This window comes from Mus caroli, chromosome 14, assembly GCF_900094665.2.
Source record: "Mus caroli chromosome 14, CAROLI_EIJ_v1.1, whole genome shotgun sequence".
Lineage (NCBI taxonomy): Eukaryota > Metazoa > Chordata > Mammalia > Rodentia > Muridae > Mus > Mus caroli.
The window spans coordinates 18,561,516-18,581,418 of NC_034583.1; the positions used below are offsets into that span (position 1 = coordinate 18,561,516).

The 19,903-nt window shown below is 47.6% G+C and overlaps 2 protein-coding genes across 2 annotated transcripts in view; one reads left to right on the forward strand and one right to left on the reverse strand.

Moving 5' to 3' along the window:
- Anxa11 (annexin A11) overlaps positions 1-1,911 on the forward strand; it is a 44,787-nt gene extending 42,876 nt beyond the window's left edge. Inside the window, exon 15 of the mRNA XM_021181626.2 lies at positions 1,136-1,911. Within this exon, the coding sequence (XP_021037285.1) occupies positions 1,136-1,195 (60 nt within the window). The 3' untranslated portion in view covers positions 1,196-1,911. The remainder of the gene's footprint in view (positions 1-1,135) is intronic.
- A 1,624-nt stretch (positions 1,912-3,535) lies between these two features.
- Plac9 (placenta associated 9) lies at positions 3,536-18,033 on the reverse strand. Its single transcript, XM_021182521.2, has 4 exons — positions 17,819-18,033; positions 5,907-6,004; positions 4,031-4,154; positions 3,536-3,659 (listed from the first exon to the last, which is right to left on the reverse strand). Exons 1-4 carry the CDS (start codon positions 17,913-17,915, stop codon positions 3,649-3,651), a joined length of 330 nt encoding a protein of 109 aa, XP_021038180.1. The 5' UTR covers positions 17,916-18,033; the 3' UTR covers positions 3,536-3,648.
- Between the last annotated feature and the right edge of the window lie 1,870 nt (positions 18,034-19,903).

Below are 19,903 nucleotides of genomic sequence, written 5' to 3' on the forward strand. Positions count from 1 at the left end.
AAAGCTTCAAAAAGCTTAGGGTGGCAGAAAATCATCTGAAATTAGCTAAGCCTGAGCAGTCGTCCCAGAGAGAGCATAGTGGTGTCAAACAGAGATGTGGAGAAGCGGAGGTTGCAGTAGTAATGATGTCCTCCATGCGTGGCCACAAAGATGATGCTTTCAAGGAAGAGCACAACATTGCTTTACAGTAGAACCCAGGCAAAAAGCAGTGATGATCAGCCCTGGGTGGGGTCCTTTTACTGTATGTATGTATGTATGTATGTATGTATGTATAATGTATGTGCATATATGATGGATGTATGATATATATGTATGATGTATGTATCATGTATGCATGATATATTTATGTATGATGTATGTATGTATGATGTATGTATAATGTATATATGCATGATGTATGTATAATGTATGTATGATATATTTATGTATGATGTATGTATGATGTATGTCTAATGTATATATGCATGATGTATGTATAATGTATATATGATGCATGTATGATGTATATATGCATGATGTATTTATGCATATATACATGATGTATTTATGCATATATGCATGATGTATGATATATGTATGTATGCATGCATATATGATGCATGCATGTATGATGCATGATGCATGCATGATGTATGATGTATGTATGCATGATGTATGCATGCATGCATGATATATTTATGTGTATATGCATGATGTATGTATGATGTATGTATGCATGCATGCATGCATGATGTGTGTATGATGTAGTATGTATGTATGCATGTATGATGTATGTATGCCCATATGCACACGTATGCCTGTAGAGGCCACTGTCAACACAGTATCATTCCTCAGAAGCTATCCATGTTGATTTTTAAAAGCGTTTCTCACTGGGACCTAAGGCTTACTGGTTAGGCTAGATCGGCCTAGCAGCCCCAGGCTTCACCTTCCCAGTGCTGGATTACAAACATGCCATGCTGCCTGGCCTTTGGCTTTCGTTTTAAGTAGAATCTGGGGGCTGCTGGGCAGCACGTATACAGGGGAGATCTGCATTGCATGCTCTGAGTGGGAACTCTTGCCTCTGACAGGCCCGCCTCCCCGCAAGGACTCTCGGGGCTGTGCCTCCCTTAACCCTTGCTCTTGTTTCTGCAACCAGGGAGATACTTCTGGGGACTATCGGAAGATTCTACTGAAGATCTGTGGTGGCAACGACTGAGCTGTGGCAGTGGCTCACCTGTGCCCCCTGCTGGCATTGGGCAGGAAAAGTCCCAGAGAGCACACTTCAGTTTCCTATCTAATAACCCCAAATTACCGCCCCCCCCCACCTCCACGCAAGGCCATGGCCTTTCCTTTCTGGTCCCCCCTCATCCACATATTGTCCCGAAAGGGCCCAGGAGGGCCGGGGTTCTCAGGGGGCATCTCCCTGGCCCTCACAGCCTCTTGCTGGCTCACAGCCTCTTGTTTATCTCTCCTGGTTCCTGCACTCACTCCTCGTTGCTTGTGGCTAAGACTCTTAGCTTCGTGGTAGACATGCAATTTTGTATTTTTATTTGAAAATGTTTTTTAAACCATCGTTGCCAGTCAGATGCATACAAGCGTATTTACTGTATCGTGTTTCTGGGAGGAGTGTTGGGTGAGAGGGGCTCCCCATCCTTGCCTAGGACTTTAAAAGGGAGGTCTTGTGATGGTACTGTGGTGTCTGGTGAAAATGTGTCATGAGGTTTGTTTTTGCCAAACTCACTCCTCTTTAGAAAAAGGCCAGAAAATCATTTGTTCCATTTTTCCATGCAAAACCATGCAAGAATTAAAGCCAGCCCCCCTGCCAATGACAAGGCTCCTTGTAGTTTGGAATGTGCCTTAAACCTGAATGTCTGTAGCCAAAAGCTGTTTCCAAATAAAAGTCAGCCAGTTCTGGAACATTCTGGAAATGTCTTTCTGGTGCTAGCATGTTTTCTTCCGCTTTATGACTCAGAGATCCCGGCCCTGTTAGCCAGTGGAAAATGGGTATGCTGAACTAGAAATATCGTCACTGCTGTGGGAGTCCCAGGCACAAGCTCCCTGGCAGGGATTGTGTTTTGAGGATATACAAAAGATGCTCTCCAGATTCACACGGGGCCCAGGTAGTGCTGGGGCACAAGACCAGAGCCAGATGCAGGGTTGGCAGAGTTCCTGAGTGAGGTCACCTAGGTCCTGGGAAAGGACAGAGGGGGTATTCGTGTGGTTTCTGGGGCGACCTCTCAGGGAGACTAGTGAGGGGACAGGAACAATGCTGCTCCAGCAGCATGCTACCTAGGGACTTCCCATGAGAAGGGCACTCTTGGCTCTGGCCCTGCAGGCTCCCGGCTCCTTGGTGTCTGGAGAGGGAAACTGGCAGGACCGTTTCTAGGATTCATTGTCACCATGTCCAGGAGCACAGAGCTTGGCTTGCTGGCTGGAAGCCTTCCATCATTTCTCCTATGTTAGAAAGCTTCGAACAATGACATGCTAGAGAGACAAGGGCCTCTCTAGCCTCCTGAACCCTGTCTAGAACCCCAGAGAGACCTCAACTGAGCTGCAAGGGTACCAATCCTCACGTCTCCCCAACAGTGGGAGGACGGATGACACTCAGGAGTAATAAAGCGACTGTGAGCTAAACACTGATGTTATGGTTTGCACCATTATACATTATACAGATGGGCATGGTCCGTTGATACACTAGAACGTCATTTTGCATATATGAAGGAGTGACTTCCTGTAACATGGATGAGCTCTGAGGACTTGTCTGGTGAAAGCCTGATACAAAAGGATTCGTGGTCCCATTCACAGAAACTGCCCACCATAGGCAAGTCCAGGAACACACATTGTTGCTAGAGTGTTGGCATGGGGAGAAGTGGAAGAGAAGTGACTCTTGTACAGGCTCAGATTTCTTTCTGGGGTGTTGAAAACGTCCTGGAATTAATGGTGATGACTCCTCAGGCACGCTAGAAGCCACAGAATTTGTGCAGGTTAAAATGGTAAGTTTCGCTGGGTGTAAACCTTTATCCCAGTTCAGTCTACATGATGTGCCATTCCCCTGAGTGAATTTTATGTAATAAGAACTTTGTTTACTGAAATATATGTGTGTGTGTGTGTGTGTGTGTGTGTGCGCGCGCGCGTGTGTATATATATATATTTAAAAAGACGCTGGAAATGCATCTCTTTGGATTTACAACCAGGGAACAGGATTCTTAATGCACACACAACTCCTTACTGCCAGGAGGGCAGAGCAGGGAATCACATAAAAGCAGAGATTCTGATGGAGTGAGCTGGATCTTGTGTTTCTGACAGTCTCCTTGGTGGCAGTGGCTGCTGTTTTGTGGCCTGGGCAGCAAGACGGCATAATGGGCCTTCTGTGCTCGGTTACCACTCTAGGCCTCTGGTGTCTCACATCCTGTCAGTCAGTTTCCAGGGTCTATCTCTATGAATTAGAAAGTTGGAAGTGCACAGGTTACCCAGGTCCAAGTGCTAGAACAGCAGTGTGAGGTTCAGGGTGCAAGAAGGAGTTGGAGCTGCGGCAACAGAGGTCATGGCTAGCAGATGGGTCCAAATAGGAGCTTTTATTTCACACAAAGGTGGGGCAGGAAGGCAGGAAGACCTGGCTTGGTTCTCAGAGGTATGACTTCAGCTGGCAGGCTCCACCATCCCTGGAAGTCAGAAACCATCTGCAAGGAAAAGGGGTGCCCTAAGAGAGCAGCAGAGAATGCTGAAAGAGTCCCTTGCCCTTGCTGTGCCCAGCGGCCGCCTCTTTCCAGCTTTCTGCTCCCTTGGGACAGCAGAGCCCAAACACAGGGCTTAAGGAGCTGGGAGATGAACTCAGCATCTGTCGGGGGTCAGGGCCCAGCTGCCAAGGTGGGGAGAATAGATGGAGAATAAACAGAGAATCGACGGAGAATAGATGGAGGAGCCCAGAAGCCAGGATACTTGAAGACTGAGTGTTCTGCCCAGGACTGCATAACATACCCTGTGCATTCTGCTGCCAGAGACCCTAGGTGACAGGTCCAGCAGATGTCCCTCTGCTATCTGAGCCACTCACCATCTCCAAGCAAGTCAGGTTTGGGGCTGAAGGGCCCTGTGGGAAGGTTTGAAGCCAGTTCCTCCAGCAGGCCCAGCAGACTTGTCACTTCTGCCTCCAGGTGCTCCACCGTCTTCTCCACCGTCTGGAGTGGGAGGGTGGGGCAAAGTCAAGTACAGAAGTTGGGATGGCCAGCTTTAGCTTAGCTTAGTGATGTCCCCAAGTCCCCGTGTTCAGTGGAGAAGGAACTGGGTGCTGTCCAGTCCTGGCTCCCACCTAGTCACTGCTCCATTTCCCCAGGTGAGAACATAACAGGCTGCTTGCTCCCTTTGCCCTTTTAAGGATCCCCTGTCTGGCACTCAAAAGGTATCAGGCTTGGCACCGGACTCCTAAGCACCTTTTTGTTTGGGAGTAGGCTGGATTCTTTTGTTGCACTGCCCCCTTGTGGCAACTTTCATAAATGACAGATTTGGGATTTTAACGTTTTTCCCAGGGGTTACTTAAAGAGCTGCTTGTTGCTACAGATCCTGCTGGCAACCCAAGAAAGCCTACCAACCTCATGTCAGGGCTGTGTGTTCATGATTAAAATAGAAAAAAAAAAAAGGATACCAACTATATTGTAATAGCATTCAAATATTAAAAATATATGTTACTTTAGTGGTTGATGTCATTAAGGTCAAAATCTTGAGACAGGAGGATCACCACAAATCCCAGACCAGCTTGGGATACAGAGAAGGACTGTCTCAAAAATTATTAGTATTGTCTTGGGGGTTGGGGGCAGAAAGACCAAAAATTAATCAATCTTAGGAGCTGTCCTGTGTGTGTGTGTGTGTGTGTGTGTGTGTGTGTGTGTGTGTGTCAGGGGTAGGGGGCACACTCACACCACTGGGAGTGCATGGAGAGGTCAGAGAACAATCTTCAGGAGTCAGTTCTCTCATTTTTAATGTCCTGGGGGCTTGGCAGTGGTGGTGCACACCTTAATCCCAGCACTGGGAGGCGGAGGGAAGAGGCTCTCTGAGTTTGAGGCCAGCCTGCTCTACAGAGCAAGTTTCAGGACAGCTGGGTACACAGAGAAACCCTGTCTAAGGAGAACAAAGAAAGAAAGGCCAGCCTGGTCTACAGAGTGAGTTCCAGAGCATCCCTTTCTCAAAAAGCAAAACAAAAACAAAACAAAACAAAACAAAATGTTTTCAGCAATGGAGATAAAACTTTGCCCAGAACAAAGTTATGGACCCTAAGTTATGATTCATCACAAACTTTGATGGTTGAATCCCTCCTCTCCCCGCAATGCCTTAGTCGGGGTTTCTATTGCTGCAACAAAACACCACGACCAAAACAAGCAAGTTGGGGGGGAGGATTATTCTGTTTACAATTCCACATTGCTGCTCATCACCAAAAGGAAGTCAGGGCAGGAACCTGGAGGCAGGGGATGATACAGAGGCCATGGAGGAGTGCTGCTTACTGGCTTGCTCCCCATGGCTTGCTTAACCTACCTATAAAACCCATGACCATCAGCCCAAGGATGACACTACTCACAATGGGCTGGGCCCTTCCCCACTGATCACTAATTGAGAGGAAAATGCCTTATAGCTGGGTCTCATGGAGGCATTGTCTCAACTGAGGCTTCTTCCTCTTTGATGACTCCAGCTCATGTCAAGCTGATGCACAAAACCAGCCAGCACACACAGCTAAGGAAGAGTCTCAGGCTGTGCGCAAGCAGTGTCTCCTGGGAGGTAGGCTGTATAGGATGGACATCCCACTGAGAGCATGGGGTCACTGACCTGGCAGCGGGGGAACAGCACTGGCCTGGGGTTTCTGACATTTGTACCCCACAAAGCTTCCGGCCTGGCAGATGGCCACGAAGCGTCATGATCCCTTCCTCCCATGCCCTCCTTACCTCCTCCATAATGTCTACCCGCCTTTGCACAGCCGTGTGTCTGTCACAGCCTGGGCTCCCAGCTAGATCTTCTCCAGGGGAACTGGGGGACTCTGCAGCTGTAGGGAAAACAGATCTTGTCACTGTGGACCTGGGGCTTCCCTTGTGGAACTGGAGGGTTCTGCAAAGCACCAGGCTTAGGAGACAGGAGATTCTGAAATGAGACACACGGCCACGCAGGGATGAAGACATGTGCCACCACCCTAACCACTCCCCTGTCACCAGACCTAGGAGGGCTCTCTCAAGGAAGCAGTGTCTAGGCTCTATAGTGTCAAGACAGGGAAGGTTTTGGCTGCTTGCAAAGACATGGAGAGAAGCATGTTTTCCTTGAACAAACCGTCCAGGGAGTTGGAATGCCTGCAGAGAAACAGGGTGGGGGGTTCAACCAGGAAGGGGTCTCGGGATGAAAATGCTTGATTGAGCACTTCAATCCAGGGACCTGGAGAATGTGGAGGAATGTGGCTTTGGAGGGAAGCAGTGGCAGCCATGGTAATCTATGCTAGAAATGACAGTAGCAAGCAGAATCCAGGGAGGACCCTGAGCAGCCTCATCCCTGGGAACCAACTAGTCTGAGTTGCTGCTTACCAAGTCCAAAGCCACATTGCTGGTGAGAGGATCAGAGGTTTAATAATCTACTATGCTGACTGTCCTTGGTGATCCACTTGACTAATTTGAAATTATCTAAAACCCAAGATGCTGGGCACACCTGTGAGGGTTATCTTAATTATTTGGATTAATTAATTATTAATCCAGATTTTAAGGTAGGAAGATCTGTCTTTAATACGAGCTCTACCTTCTGTTGGCAGATTGTATGAAGGACCTGGAAGGTCAGGCAGTGGTGGCATATGCCTTTAATACCAGCGCTTGGAAGGCAGAGGTCGTTGGACTTCTGAGTTCGAGGCCAACCTGGTCTACAGAGAGAGTTCCAGGTCAGCCAGAACTACACAGCAAAACCCTGTCTCAAAAAAAAAAAAAAAAAAAAGATAAAAGAAGGCAGCTTGCTCTCTTTGCTTTCTTGCTCTCACTGGCAGATCCATTCCATCACCGGCATTAGATCCTACATCTTTGGGATTCCAGAATAACTGAAGACCAGCTGAAATAGCCATCACCGGACTAAACATCTACTGAGCTTTGGACCTTTTGTTGGCAGACATCCATTGTTGGATTAGCTGGACCACAGCCTATAAGCATTCTAATAAATCCACGTTCTATATGTCAATAGGTTAATTCTTAGTCATGTGTCCCCTAGAGGGACAGAACTGGTAACCGGACTAATACACCTTCTCCACTCTTGACTCACGATTCTCCTTATCCACTGAGGTTAACCTGACACCACCAACTCTGACACAGAAATGTCAGTGTCCTGCTTATGGACTTGGGCTGCAGTGGGTCGATCTGAGGCATTAGATGTGGCTGAGCCCTTAGGAAATGCCTGTCCCTGGGAAACAGGAGAAAGAAGAGAGTGTTTTTCAGACTGTAGGGAGGGCCACAAGCCTGAAATGGCAGGAAGGGTTAGCACTGTGAAAAAGAGAGCCAGGAGTGTTCCTGCCCAGCACTAGCCGTTCCTGATGAGATGTACATAGTGTTGCAGCATGACGTGAAGGCAAGGTCAGAAGCCGGAAACTCAGATCCTGGGAAATTTCTTCAGGGAGCTTGGAAGAGAGGGAGGGAGGGAGGAGAAAAGGAGAGAGGGAGGTTAGGAAGGGAGGGAGGGAGATCAGCTTGCCATGGCCAGAGAATTGTGTACTGTTGTCCTGGGTGTTTTCTTGGGCTTTGGAAAACACAGCCATGCTTATAGGGACAGGAAGGGAGCAGAAGTGAAAAATGCACTTCCTGCAGGGACAGGAAGCCCTGGAATCCAGGATCAGGGGAATCAGACAGATACAAGAGAGAGGAGGTGCGGGGACTGAGTCAGAAGTAATGCTCACTGCTACAGTTCAGGTCTTCAATGTCCTCTGAAGGCCCATGCTAGAGGCCTGGTTCCTAGAGTAGGGCATGGGGGTGGGGTGGGGGAGGGGATCTGTGTCCATAAGGTGGTGTGGACTGTTGGGAGATAGGGCATGGAGGAAGGTTGTTAAGTTATTGGGGTATGCCCTCTGAGAGCATTGTAAAACCCCATTCTCTTGCTCCTTTTCCCGTTTCCTGGCTGATACGGTGAGTAGTTTTGCACCTACCAAGATGCATGCACGGCCTCGACAGCAGCAGTCACCCAAAAGCAATGGGGCCAGTTGACCATGGACTGAACCTTTTCATTCAGGAGCCAAAATAAACCTCTCTCTTTTCCATAGGTTGCCTTTGGTATTTTCTTATAGTGATGACGAGCTAACTAAGAGAACCCTCTGTGAAGAGCAACATGATTCCCCTTCACTGGAATTTAGAAACCCTGTTTAAAACACAATAGTGCTGCTACTGATTTGAAGGAGGGAAGAGAATGTTAGAGTGGTGTTGTGATTTAAACATGAAATGTTTGAATACTAGCCCAGCTGCATTTCCTCTTCTGCCCCCCTCCCTGCCCTACTTCTGGACTGCTCTGATGGGCTAGCTCATGCTCCTACCCCATGCTTTCCCCACCATGGCAGGCTGTGAGCTCTGGAACGGTGAGCCAGGGTAAACTGTTCTCCCAGAGTTGTTTTGTTGGAGCATTTTTATCATAGCAACAGAAAAGCAACCAGGCGGAGTGGTGTGCTTGCTACATTTGTAGAAATGGGTCTTTGGGAGATCCACCTTGGAGTTCTCACTGCTGAAATGTTAGCCTTAGATTTCCTTCAAAATCACCCGGACCTGGTGAAGGGACAGCAAGAAGCATCGATGGGCAGAGCAAAGATTCCCCCTGGGAGTGCATTCAGCCATCCCCTCTGCTTTTGTGTATATAGTTTGGTTTTTTTTAAAGATTTATTTATTTATTATATGTAAGTACACTGTAGCTGTCCTCAGACACTCCAGAAGAGGGCGTCAGATCTCGTTACGGATGGTTGTGAGCCACCATGTGGTTGCTGGGATTTGAACTCTGGACCTCTGGAAGAGCAGTCGGGTGCTCTTACCCACTGAGCCATCTCACCAGCCCTAGTTTGTTTTTTTTAATGTGTATTTTTATGTGAGTGTTCTTGCCTGCACGTATGTGCATGCAGTGTCTGAGAAGGTCAGAACAGAGCATCAAATCCTCTGGAACTGGAGTTACAAACAAGATGGTCATGCGCTTCCTTATAGGAACTGGGAATTGAACCTCTTCAAGAGCGACAAGTGCTCTTAACTACTGAGCCATCTCTCCAACCCAGACAGTCATTTTAAATTATGTGTATGTGTCTGCATGTGTGCATATGAGTGCCTACAGAGGCCAGAAGAGGGCGTCAGATCCTCTGCAGCTGGAGTTACACGCAGTTGTGAGGCACCCAGTTCAGGGGCTAGGAACTGAACCGGGGCTCCTTCGTAAGAGCAGCGGTACAGGCTGTTAATTACTGCCTGGGGGAACTGTTAGTTAGCTAAAAGAGAAGCCTGATGGGCTGAGTAAGAAGATTCAAAATGCTGAGGACGAGGAAGAGACCTGCTGGAAGGCTGTGCTCCGTGATCTGAGAAGGCTGTGAGAGACAGAAGAGATCCAGACTGGCCTCAGTGAGGGAACGCCACATTTGTTTCAGCTTCAGCTGAGCGCGCAGCCAGGGGAGAGCTCTTCTTACTCCAGGGTCGGCTGTCGGGGGAATCTGCAAACACACCCTCCCTGTTTGCCCTGCCTGGAGGCCTTCAGCAAGGTTACTGTGGGTTCTTTGGGGGTCATATCAGATACCATGCCTACCAGGTATTTACATCAACTTGTTACAGTAGCAAAATTACAGTTAGGAAGTAGCAGTGAGATAATTTCATGGTTGGGGGTCACCACGACATAAGGAACTGTATTAAAGGAGCACAGCATAGGAAGGTTGAGGAGCACTGGGCTACGAGGATCACCTGCCCTTGCTGGGTCCCCTTACCCAGCAGAAGCTGCCAGCTGTGGGTATCTTGAGCAATGCGCCTCTGCTTCTCTTCCACTGTTCTCCAGAGTCTGTGATGAGGTCTGACTTGGCTCCAGAAGCCCTCCAGGGAAGAGGCTGGGGTGATCTCACTCCCCTCACTCAGCACTAATCCCTCACATCTGGATGGAGCTGTGCTCTGAGCTCATCCAGGCCTCTCTCCTGAGGCCTCATCTGACAGAAAGCTTGGAGCACAACCCAAACAACTGTCCTCCAAGGCCAGCTCCTCCACTGCAGAGAATCCCAGCATTGCTCCGCCTAGAAAACACCCTGAAGACCCTTCTCAGCCTACACCCTCAGCTGTTAGCTTTCTGGCCTCCATAGCTCACGCTATCAAACTGGGTGGGGCTAGTCTGAGGCTCTGTTTCCCAGATGGATAGCATGGAGGAGTACAAATATCTTTCAGAATTGGCTTGAGGCCTCAGAGGACAAAAGCTGGGATGAACTATGGACAACCACCCCTTGGGTAAGTAAAAAACTGAACTATCTCTGTATCTATCTCTCTTTGTCTCTGTTTCTGTCTCTCTTTCTCTGCGTCTCTGTCTCTCTCTGTCTCTGTCTCTCTCTCTCTCTCTCTCACACACACACACACACTCACTCTCCACTCTCTGGTAGAACATAAGCTCATCAATCAAGTATGGTGGAAAGACCAAAGGATTGCTATGTAATCTCACAGGACCTTGACCTAGGCTGTGGGCACTCCCTCCCTCTTTCTTCTTTGCCAGTTAGAAATGGGTTTCCTAGGACATGGGGGTTCTGCTGGCCGGACTCCTGCTTGAAAGCCTTGTTTGTACCCTGGATGGTGGCCATGGATGAGGCAACATCCTAGGATGGGGGTGGCCTAGACACCAGGAGAGGTGCTGGGCTGACTGACTTAACTAAAGAGGTTTGGGCACTGATCTGTCCTCTTTATGGCCCGCCAACCTGATGTACCTGGGACTCACACCGTGAGGAAGTACCCCCAGCAATCATCAAAGCTGCACTCTGTCTTCACCAGCAACCCCAGCCACTTGGGGTTAATGGTATCTGATCACATTCAGTGCAATAGAATAATAAACTTTACCACATCTAGTACTTGTATAAATATTTGTGACGCGTTCAAACCCAGAGAAGCAGAATGCTATTCTAAAGGATTGTATGAGTAGCTGTGCATGGAGCTCTGACCGGCCAAGGGCCCCTGGAGGCCTTTCAGAGAAAGCTACATTCCAAGAAACTTGTGTTTTGTTTGCTTTTGCTGGGAGGGGGCATGTTCTATCCCTTCTCTTGCTCTGAGTCTCTCTCCAGCAGGGGATTTTTGAGACTCATGGCTGACTGGGGAACGGATGATGGATGCAAGTCAAGCTGCCTTAAGGAAGAGCCCCTGTCAACCACCACACCCTGCCTATTTCCCCCTCATGTGTCCGTTCAAGCTAGACTGGCTGATGGTCAGGCTGGTAGGCAGCTCTGAGGCTAGATGTGACCCCTGATCCCATCCTGCTATCTCATATCTCTTTAAACCACTAATTACAGTAAACCAATCCTCCCCAAATCCCAGGATGTTAAGGCCTCAAACCCACTGAGGTAAACCTCGTTAGCATACAACTGGAAGTCAGAGGCACAGTCCATGGGAAGCTCTTGCAAGGGCTTCCTCGAGTTGATTGAAAGGTCTGTCTGCCTGCCTTGCCCCATCTCCTGTGCAGGGTTGCCATGATCCTGTACCTGAAGAGGGTGGATGCCACAAAGCAGCTAGGGTGGTTAGTCTGTCAACTTAGTACAAAGTAGAGTCACCTGTTGAAAAGGAACTTCTGCAGAGGAACTGAGCCTTTCAGAGAAGCCTGTGGGCAAGGCTGACTGACACTTTTTTTTTTTTTGACTAATGACTCAATATGTGAGGGTTTGGTACTCTATGCCTCCCCCTCCTCAGGCAGGTGGTCCTGGGTTGTATAAGAAAGCATTTTAGGGGCTGGAGAGATGGCTCAGTGGTTAAGAGCACTGACTTCTGTTCCAGAGGTCCTGAGTTCAATTCCCAGTAATCACATGGTGGCTCACAACCATCTGTAATGGAATCTGATGTCCTCTTCTGGTGTGTCTGAAGAGAGTGACAGTGTACTCACATAAAATAAATAAACAAAATCTTAAGAAAATAAAAAGAAAGGAAGGAAGGATTCTAACTAAGCCACAGAGAACAATCCAGTAAGCAGCAGTCCTTTACAGCCTCTGCTTCAGTTACTGCCCCACGTACCTGCCTTGAATTCCTGTCCTGGTTTCCTTTAATGGACTGTAAGATGAAATAAGCCTTTTTCTCCCAAGTTGCTTTCGGTTACAGTGTTCATTACAGTAACAGGAACAAACTAGGATGGGGCATTGAGCAGATACAGGCTCAGAATGATGCAGCAGGTAGGTCAGGGAGTCCCTTGCTCTGCCTCTCCCGTGGAGTCTAAGGCTCAGTGTAGATTGTTTGGATCAGGTCTCAGGATAGAAGGACGTCTCTCTAGGGCCAAATCTATGCAGAAATCAGGAGGTGCCACCCTACAGAGGGGCTTCTTCATCAAGGATGTAGGGGCAGCCCTGAACTGACTGGATGATCTGCTACAAGCCAGTTCCATTTGTTGGGTCCTGGCTCTTGGTACTTCTGTCTTCTAAGTTCTATTGCTTTGTGGTCCTTTATCATGTTGAGTTCCTTGCTGAACATGTATGTGGCTTTGTGTCAATCATTGAATTCTAGTTCTTTTCCTGTTTTATCTTCTCCTTCTTCCCTCCTTCCACACTTTTGCATAAACTTCTCCTTGATCTCTTAAATTCATGGCCTTTTCCCATTAATTTTTACTACATGCACACTTGCATATACTTATACATTCCTAAATATAACCTGCTCAATCTGTATAACATATCTTTATGTATGATGTCAGGGTTGACCATTTAAATAAAGTCACTTCTTTCCTTCTTTCCCTTTCTTTCTTTTTTTCACCTTTCTTTCTCAATCCTGACACCTCAGCCTTCCAAGTGGCAGATTACACACCCCTCTACCTTAGAAAGATTGTTTTTATACTGATTATGGGGTATTCCTGTAATCCCAGCACCAGAGAGGCTGAGGCAGGAGAATTGCAAGTGCAAGGCCAGCCTGGGATACACAGCAAGAATTTCTCTCAGCCAGAGATGGTGGCACACACCTTTATTCCCAGCACTCAGGAGGCAGAGGCAGGCAGATCTCTGGGAGTTTGAGACCAGTTTGGTCTACATAATGAGTTCCAGGATAGCCAGGGTTACACAGAGAAACCCTGTGTTGGATGGATAAATAAATAAATAAATAAGAAATTAAAAAAATTTTTTTTCTCAAAAACAAAACAAAACCCAAAATTATTATTGTTGTTTGTCTTAGTTAGGGTTTTACTGCTGTGAACAGACACCATGACCAAGGCAAGTCTTACAAAAACAACATTTAATTGGGGCTGGCTTACAGGTTCAGAGGTTCAGTCCATTATCATCAAGATGGGAGCATGGCAGTATCCATCTAGGCAGGCATGGTACAGGCAGAGCTGAGAGTTCTACATCTTTCTCCAAAGGCTGCTAGTGGAAGACTGACTTCCACTAGCCCACAGTGACACACCTATTCCAACAAGGCCACACCTCCAAATGGTGCCACTCCCTGGCCCAAGAATATACAAACCATCACATTGTTGTTTTACAAAATCAAAAGTTTAAGTTATGTACATAAGATTACACAGCAAGAAGGTGGTGGTGACAGGATTGGAATCAACTGTTTGACACTGTCCCTTTTGGTGGTATGGCTGTGTAAAGTAATAAAGTAAACTTGTCTATCTTGGGGGTCTTCACTCTCTCCCTTTGTAAGAAATAAATCATTATGTCTCATTTTCAGGGCATTTAGAATTCAGTGCTGATGGAGTGAGCACACACACACCCACACTCACCCCTGTCTTCCCTAGCTAGCAGTTGGTGCCTGCTTCCTGAGTGATCTTTAGTTTATTTTAGACTTGAAAAGTTACAGAGAGTAGGCTGTGTGACTGAGCCCCTGCAAAGGAGGGCATCTTGAACTCCAGATTCATCTTGAACATCAGATAGGGCTTGGTTTGCATTCTGAAAGCATAGGATGGGGAATTTGGAGGGGGCAATGCTAGACACCAGGAAGACTGCATGTCCCTAAAGAACTTAGCTGATGAGGGTTCATGGGGCAGGAAAATGTGGTTAGGAATATACAAAAACTGTGCCAAATGGTGTGTCAGCCACTTTTATCTTTTCTGTAGCCTGACACCTGACTTTACAAGGTCAAAAAATAATCTACCTTGATATCGTTTCTCTGCATCCCCAGTACTCTTACTTTGAAATGAAGGCCACTTTTTATTATACTATCTGTAAAATGGGAGGAAGCACAGAGGTGGTATGGGCAACAAGATACCTTTCTTACCTTTCTGTGTGTGCCTGTGCGTGTGCGTGTGCGTGTGTGTAGTGGTTAAGAGCACTGGATCTTCCAGAGGACCTGGGTTCAATACCCAGCACCCTCATGGTGGCTCACAGCCATCTGTCACTCCAATTCTAAGGCATCTTCTCCTGAGCCCCAGGCATGTATATGGTGCACAGACGTACATGCAGGCAAAACACCCATGTAGATCAAACAGAGTTTTAAAATGACAGAGGAGACCCAGGGCTGAAGAGAAGGCTCACCTGTCAGGTTTATTGCTCTTCTGGAGGACTCAGCAATGTATCTCCAGTTCCAGGGCATACTATGCCCTCTGGTCTCTGAGGGCACTTGCCTATGTATGAGACTGCCAAACAATAAGAACTGAAAAATCAGAGTGATGGGGGCTGGAGAGATGGCTCAGCGGTTAAGAGCACCGACTACTCTTCCAAAGGTCCTGAGTTCAATTCCCAGCAACCACATGGTGGCTCACTACCATCTGTAATGGGATCTGATGCCCTCTTCTGGTGTGTCTGAAGACAGCTACAGTGTACTCCTATAAATAAAATAAACAAAACAAAATACCCCCAGAGTGTTGGAATTTCCTTTAAAATAATCCAGGGATGACAACAGATGTGAAATTATAAATGAAACAAGACTGCTTATGAATTAATACTTAATTATAGTATAATTACATTAGACTAATCTATTAACGGTGCACATGAATTCACATGGGCATACATACATGCATACATGCATGCATACATACACACAGACAATTTTTCAATTATAAAAAGTAAGGGAGGGCTGGCGAGATGGCTCAGCGAGTAAGAGCACACTGACTGCTCTTCTGAAGGCCCTGAGTTCAAATCCCAGCAACCACATGGTGGCTCACAACTACCTGTAATGAGATCTGATGCCCTCTTCTGGTGTGTCTGAAGACAGTGTATTTATGTATAATAATAAATAAAATCTTTGGGACTGAGTGAGCAGAGTTAACTGGAGCTAGCGGGGCCAACCAGAGCGAGCAGAGGTCCTAAAATTCAATTCCCAACAATCACATGAAGGCTCACAACCATCTGTACAATTACAGTGTACTCACATACATAAAATAAATAAATCTTTAAAAAAAAAGAAAAGTAAGGGAGCCAGGCAGTAATGATACACACCTTGGTCACAGCACTGGGGAAGCAGAGGCAGGTGAATCCTTGTGAGTTCTAAGCCAGCCTGGTCTACAGAGCCAGTTTCAGGACAGCCAAAGCTACTCAAAAAAAAAAAAAAAAAAGTACACAAGTAAACAAACAAACAAATAAATAAGAAGACATGGAAGAGTCTTCTGACAATGGAAACAGGAACTGAGCTGAGGTTGGCCTCTGAATAGTCCTGTATGAGGGGGTTGCTAAGACCAACAACTGCCCAACTGCACAAACCCAGAGACCAGAACTCTATCCTCAGAACACACATAAAGGTGGAAAAAGAGAGCCAACTCCACAGAGCTGTTCCCTGACTTCCTCACTCCCACTGTGCAGCTCTGAGCACAATAATAAACAAATTACAAGAAGCACACAAATGACTACCACACTTTTGAAGAAAAAGAGTCTATCCTTAGCAGAAATCAAAAACATTCAGTTAAAATAATAAAGATGGCCTGGGGATGTAACTCAGTTGGCAGAATGCTTGCTTTGAAATTTTGAGGCCTCAGGTTTGTCCTCAGCACAACATAAAAACAGAAATGGTAGTATACATCTTTAATCAAAGCACTTTGAAGGTAGAGGCAGGAGGGCCAGAAGTTCAAAGTCACCCACGTCTACGTGGTAAGTTCAGCACCAGACTGACCTACAAGAGACCTTGTTCTTTAAAACATATATTAAAAATAGCCAGGCATGGTTCCTATATTCAGGAGGCAGAGGGAGGCTGAGCTCGGTGAGTTCCAGGACAGCCAAGGCTGAGAGACTCCGTTTTGAAAAACCAAATATATACCAAATATGTAAATACTATGTAGAAAGTAATTTCTTTGCAAAGAAAAACCCTAACTGGGATTAGATTAAGCTTCTATAAATAGCCATCATTTTTTTAGACAACACACACACATTAAGTAAATTAACTGTACCTGTGTGTGTGTGTGTGTTGTTGTTGTTGTTGTTTCAACAGAGTTTCTCTATGGTAGCCCTGGCTGTCCTGAAACTCACTATATAGACGAGGCTGGCCTTAAACTCAGAGATCTGCTTGCTTCCATCTCCCAAATGCTGGGATTAAAGGCGAGCACCACCACCCACCTGCAAAACTTTTCTCAACAACTGATTTCAAGAAAAAAAAAAATGAAAGGAAGAATAAAGAGAGATTACATATTTTAACTGCAGACATGTCAGCCAAATTTAACCAGTCACGTAATCTTGCTTGGATCAAACAAATTAAATGTCGGAGGGGCAGGAAAGTGACTTTTGGGGCCAGGATGCAAGGAGGGCAGGACTACCTGACTACTCCTCTCTGGGGGGAGGGAGGCGGGGGGGGGGGGGGGGAGGCTCCAGCTGAGCTCTGGTCACCTCTGCAGCCCAAACAGAACTTAGAGGAGGATCCCAAAGGGAAGGAAAAGGGAGGATGGCGCCTTGTGAGCTGACTTTGGGCTAGACAGAATGCCAGTCACTCCTTAACAGATAGGGAAACTGAGGCTAGATGGTCTGAGAGAACTAGTGTGCATTCACTGGTGGGCGCGTCCTTTCTTATGCTCCCTGAAGTCAGCCTGTGAGATGAAAAGCGATTCACCCCACAGGGACTCCTTTAACGATCTGAGTTAATCTCCCCTCTCTCTGTGGGCCCTGAAAAGCAACCAGAGCTTTAGTCTTGGTGCCAGGCATTTCTGCCTGTCTGGAACAAGAACCCGAGGGAGCGAGAGGCCTGGGGCTTGGTGTTGGGTCTGCCTCGAAACAGTCTGCTCTCACTCCTCACCTAGACAGTCATAGTTCTTCAGCCATTCTGGGCACCTGAAGGATGGCCTCCTCAGCTCACGACAGACTCCTCAGGCTTCCAGGCAGGTGAGACTGTACCTTTTTTTCTGTCTGTCTCCCCAGTGGTGGTGCTGGCCCTACCTGGGCCGTTGACCCTTCAGGCTCCCCTTCCAATAGGATGCCCTTTGGAACCTTCCTCTGGGCGCTCTGGCGGGAGGGCGGCCACACCCTGCAGCTGAACCTCCGCCCTCTCTAGACATCCGGTTGCCACATTCCTTTTCCCAAATTTTTTATTTCCTCGCTGGGTCCTGCCATTCCTATTTCTTTCCTTCTTGTTTGTGCTTTTCTCAAACTCCCTCATCTTGCTCTCCTCACCCACATGCGTTTATCTCGAAAGCCTCTGTCACTCCCAGCTCTCTTACTCATCTTTCCCCTTTTCTGTCCTTCAATGTCTCTGATTCTTTCTCCATCTCTGTTCCCTCCCTCCGCTTTTCCCGGAGTCTCTGTCTCCGGCTCCTCTCTTATTCTTACCTCGCCGCCCGGGGGTGTTCCTGGGACCTTGGCCCCATTCGCCCGTCCCGGTATGGAGGAGGGCGAGCCCGGCCAGCGCGCAGAGCAGCGGCTGCATGGTACGTAGCCACCGGAGCCACCGAGTGAAGCAGTTTGTCTGTAGTCGCCTCCCGGGGATCACGCCCGCCCGGCCCGAGGAAATGCAGTCGGAGCCAAAATTCCTGGGCGGCTCCGGGTTTCTGGCTCTAGAGAACCCGCCCGCCCCCTCTAGAAGCCCCACCGTGCCCTGCAAGAAGGCGCAGCCCGGGATCCCATCCCAAAGGCAACAGCTCCGTCGGGGCCTCCCATCCAGCTTCCCACCTACCCCTGCCCTTCGGGACCAGGCACCTAAGTGGGGAAGAAGGTTCCAGGCTCTGCTTCTGAGCCCATTTCATAGACAGCCAGATTGAGCCCAGAAATGAGAACCTTCCTCTGTATTCCTCCCAGGCTGGCACACGTTCTGAATCCCGGACTCAGTCCTCTGCCTGCCTCTGAAGCTAATGAGACCGCATAGAGGGAACTGAAGGCTGAGGGTCTGCCCTCTGCGGAAACCCACTTATAAAGCCCATTTAACTCCTTCCCAAAGAGAAAAAAACAAAAAACAAAAAAACAAAGACAAAAAAACGTGAGATGCTACAGGTTGTCCAAGCCGCTGCCCAGACCCAGGATATTCACCTGGCTGTGCAATTGAGGGCGCCTGGCTTTCCCCACACAGTGAGCAGTGAATCCAGCAGTAAGTGAACTTACCACAGGCAGAATTTACAAATCTAAAGAGAAGTTATTTTGCACCTTTATCAGTTACTTACAAGTTACATCTTCAAAGCAGTTTAAAAGCAAGAGATAGTAGCGACATGGTGGGGAGGGCAGGTCTTTAATCCCAGCAATTGGGAGGCAGAGGCAGGAGGATCTCTGTGAATCTGAGGCCAGCTTGGTCTACACAGCAAGTTCCAGGACAGCCAGGGCTACATAGTGAGACCCTGTCTCAAAACAAAACAAAATAAACAAAACTATTAAAAAAAAAAAAAAAGCAAGGAATGGCCCAGAGACCCAGTAAATTGAAGTCAGAGCAGTTAGCAAGTGTGCTAGCCCTGCACTAGCCACTGTTTGGTAAGTGAAAAAATAAATTAGAAGGGGAACATGACTACTCCTAGGTATGGTGGAGGTGAGAGTCTATTGTAGCTAGAAGAGAGAACACAGCCAGAAGCAGAGATGTCTGGAAGAGTCCAAAGCAGACATAACTCTGAACTATGTGAGGAGTGGGGAGAAGAAGGAAGAAAGGAAAGAGAGAAGCCAGTTACAGCAGCCAGGAGGACAAAAGGCAAAAAGGGGAGGGTAACCAACATGGCTGGATTATATGGGGAAGAAGAAGGGCAGCCCTGAAGCGGGGCTGGAGATTAGGAGATGGGGGTAGAAGATAGGGTATGCCAGCCACACCCTGGAGTAGGTGGAGAGTGAGACTGAGGGATGGTGGGAGAACCTGGGGGCCAGGTCCTCTTTGATATTAAATAGGCACCTCAGCCATTTGTCCCAGGGTTTGAGACTTAACATTTGGTAGTCTCTAGAAAAGGTGAAAATGGAAATAAGCCACATATTCACATAGGTATCTAGTCTTTAAGGAATTCACAGTCTGAGCAGTCACCACGCCATAAACCAGAGCTAAGCCATGAGGAGTCGCATCTGCCTTACTACCTCTAATCCCCAGGGGTAATCCCATAAGGGCCTATCATCACACCCATTCCAAAGATCATGAAGATGAGAATCAGAGAGGTTAAAGAAACTTGCCGGTGGCCATACAGTTGGATGATATGGAGTCAGGGTTCAAATCTAATTCTGCTGCGTCTGCCAACAAACTTTTAGATAACAACATACTCTATGCTGAGTTCTGTTCCCGTGCTAAGCAAGCTGTTGGGGAAGGGTGGGATGGAGGTAGGGAGGTTTGTGTCTTTTACTTAAGATTGAGGTTTTGCCGGGCGTGGTGGCACACACCTTTAATCCCAGCACTCGGGAGGCAGAGGCAGTCGGATTTCTGAGTTCGAGGCCAGCCTGGTCTACAAAGTGAGTTCCAGG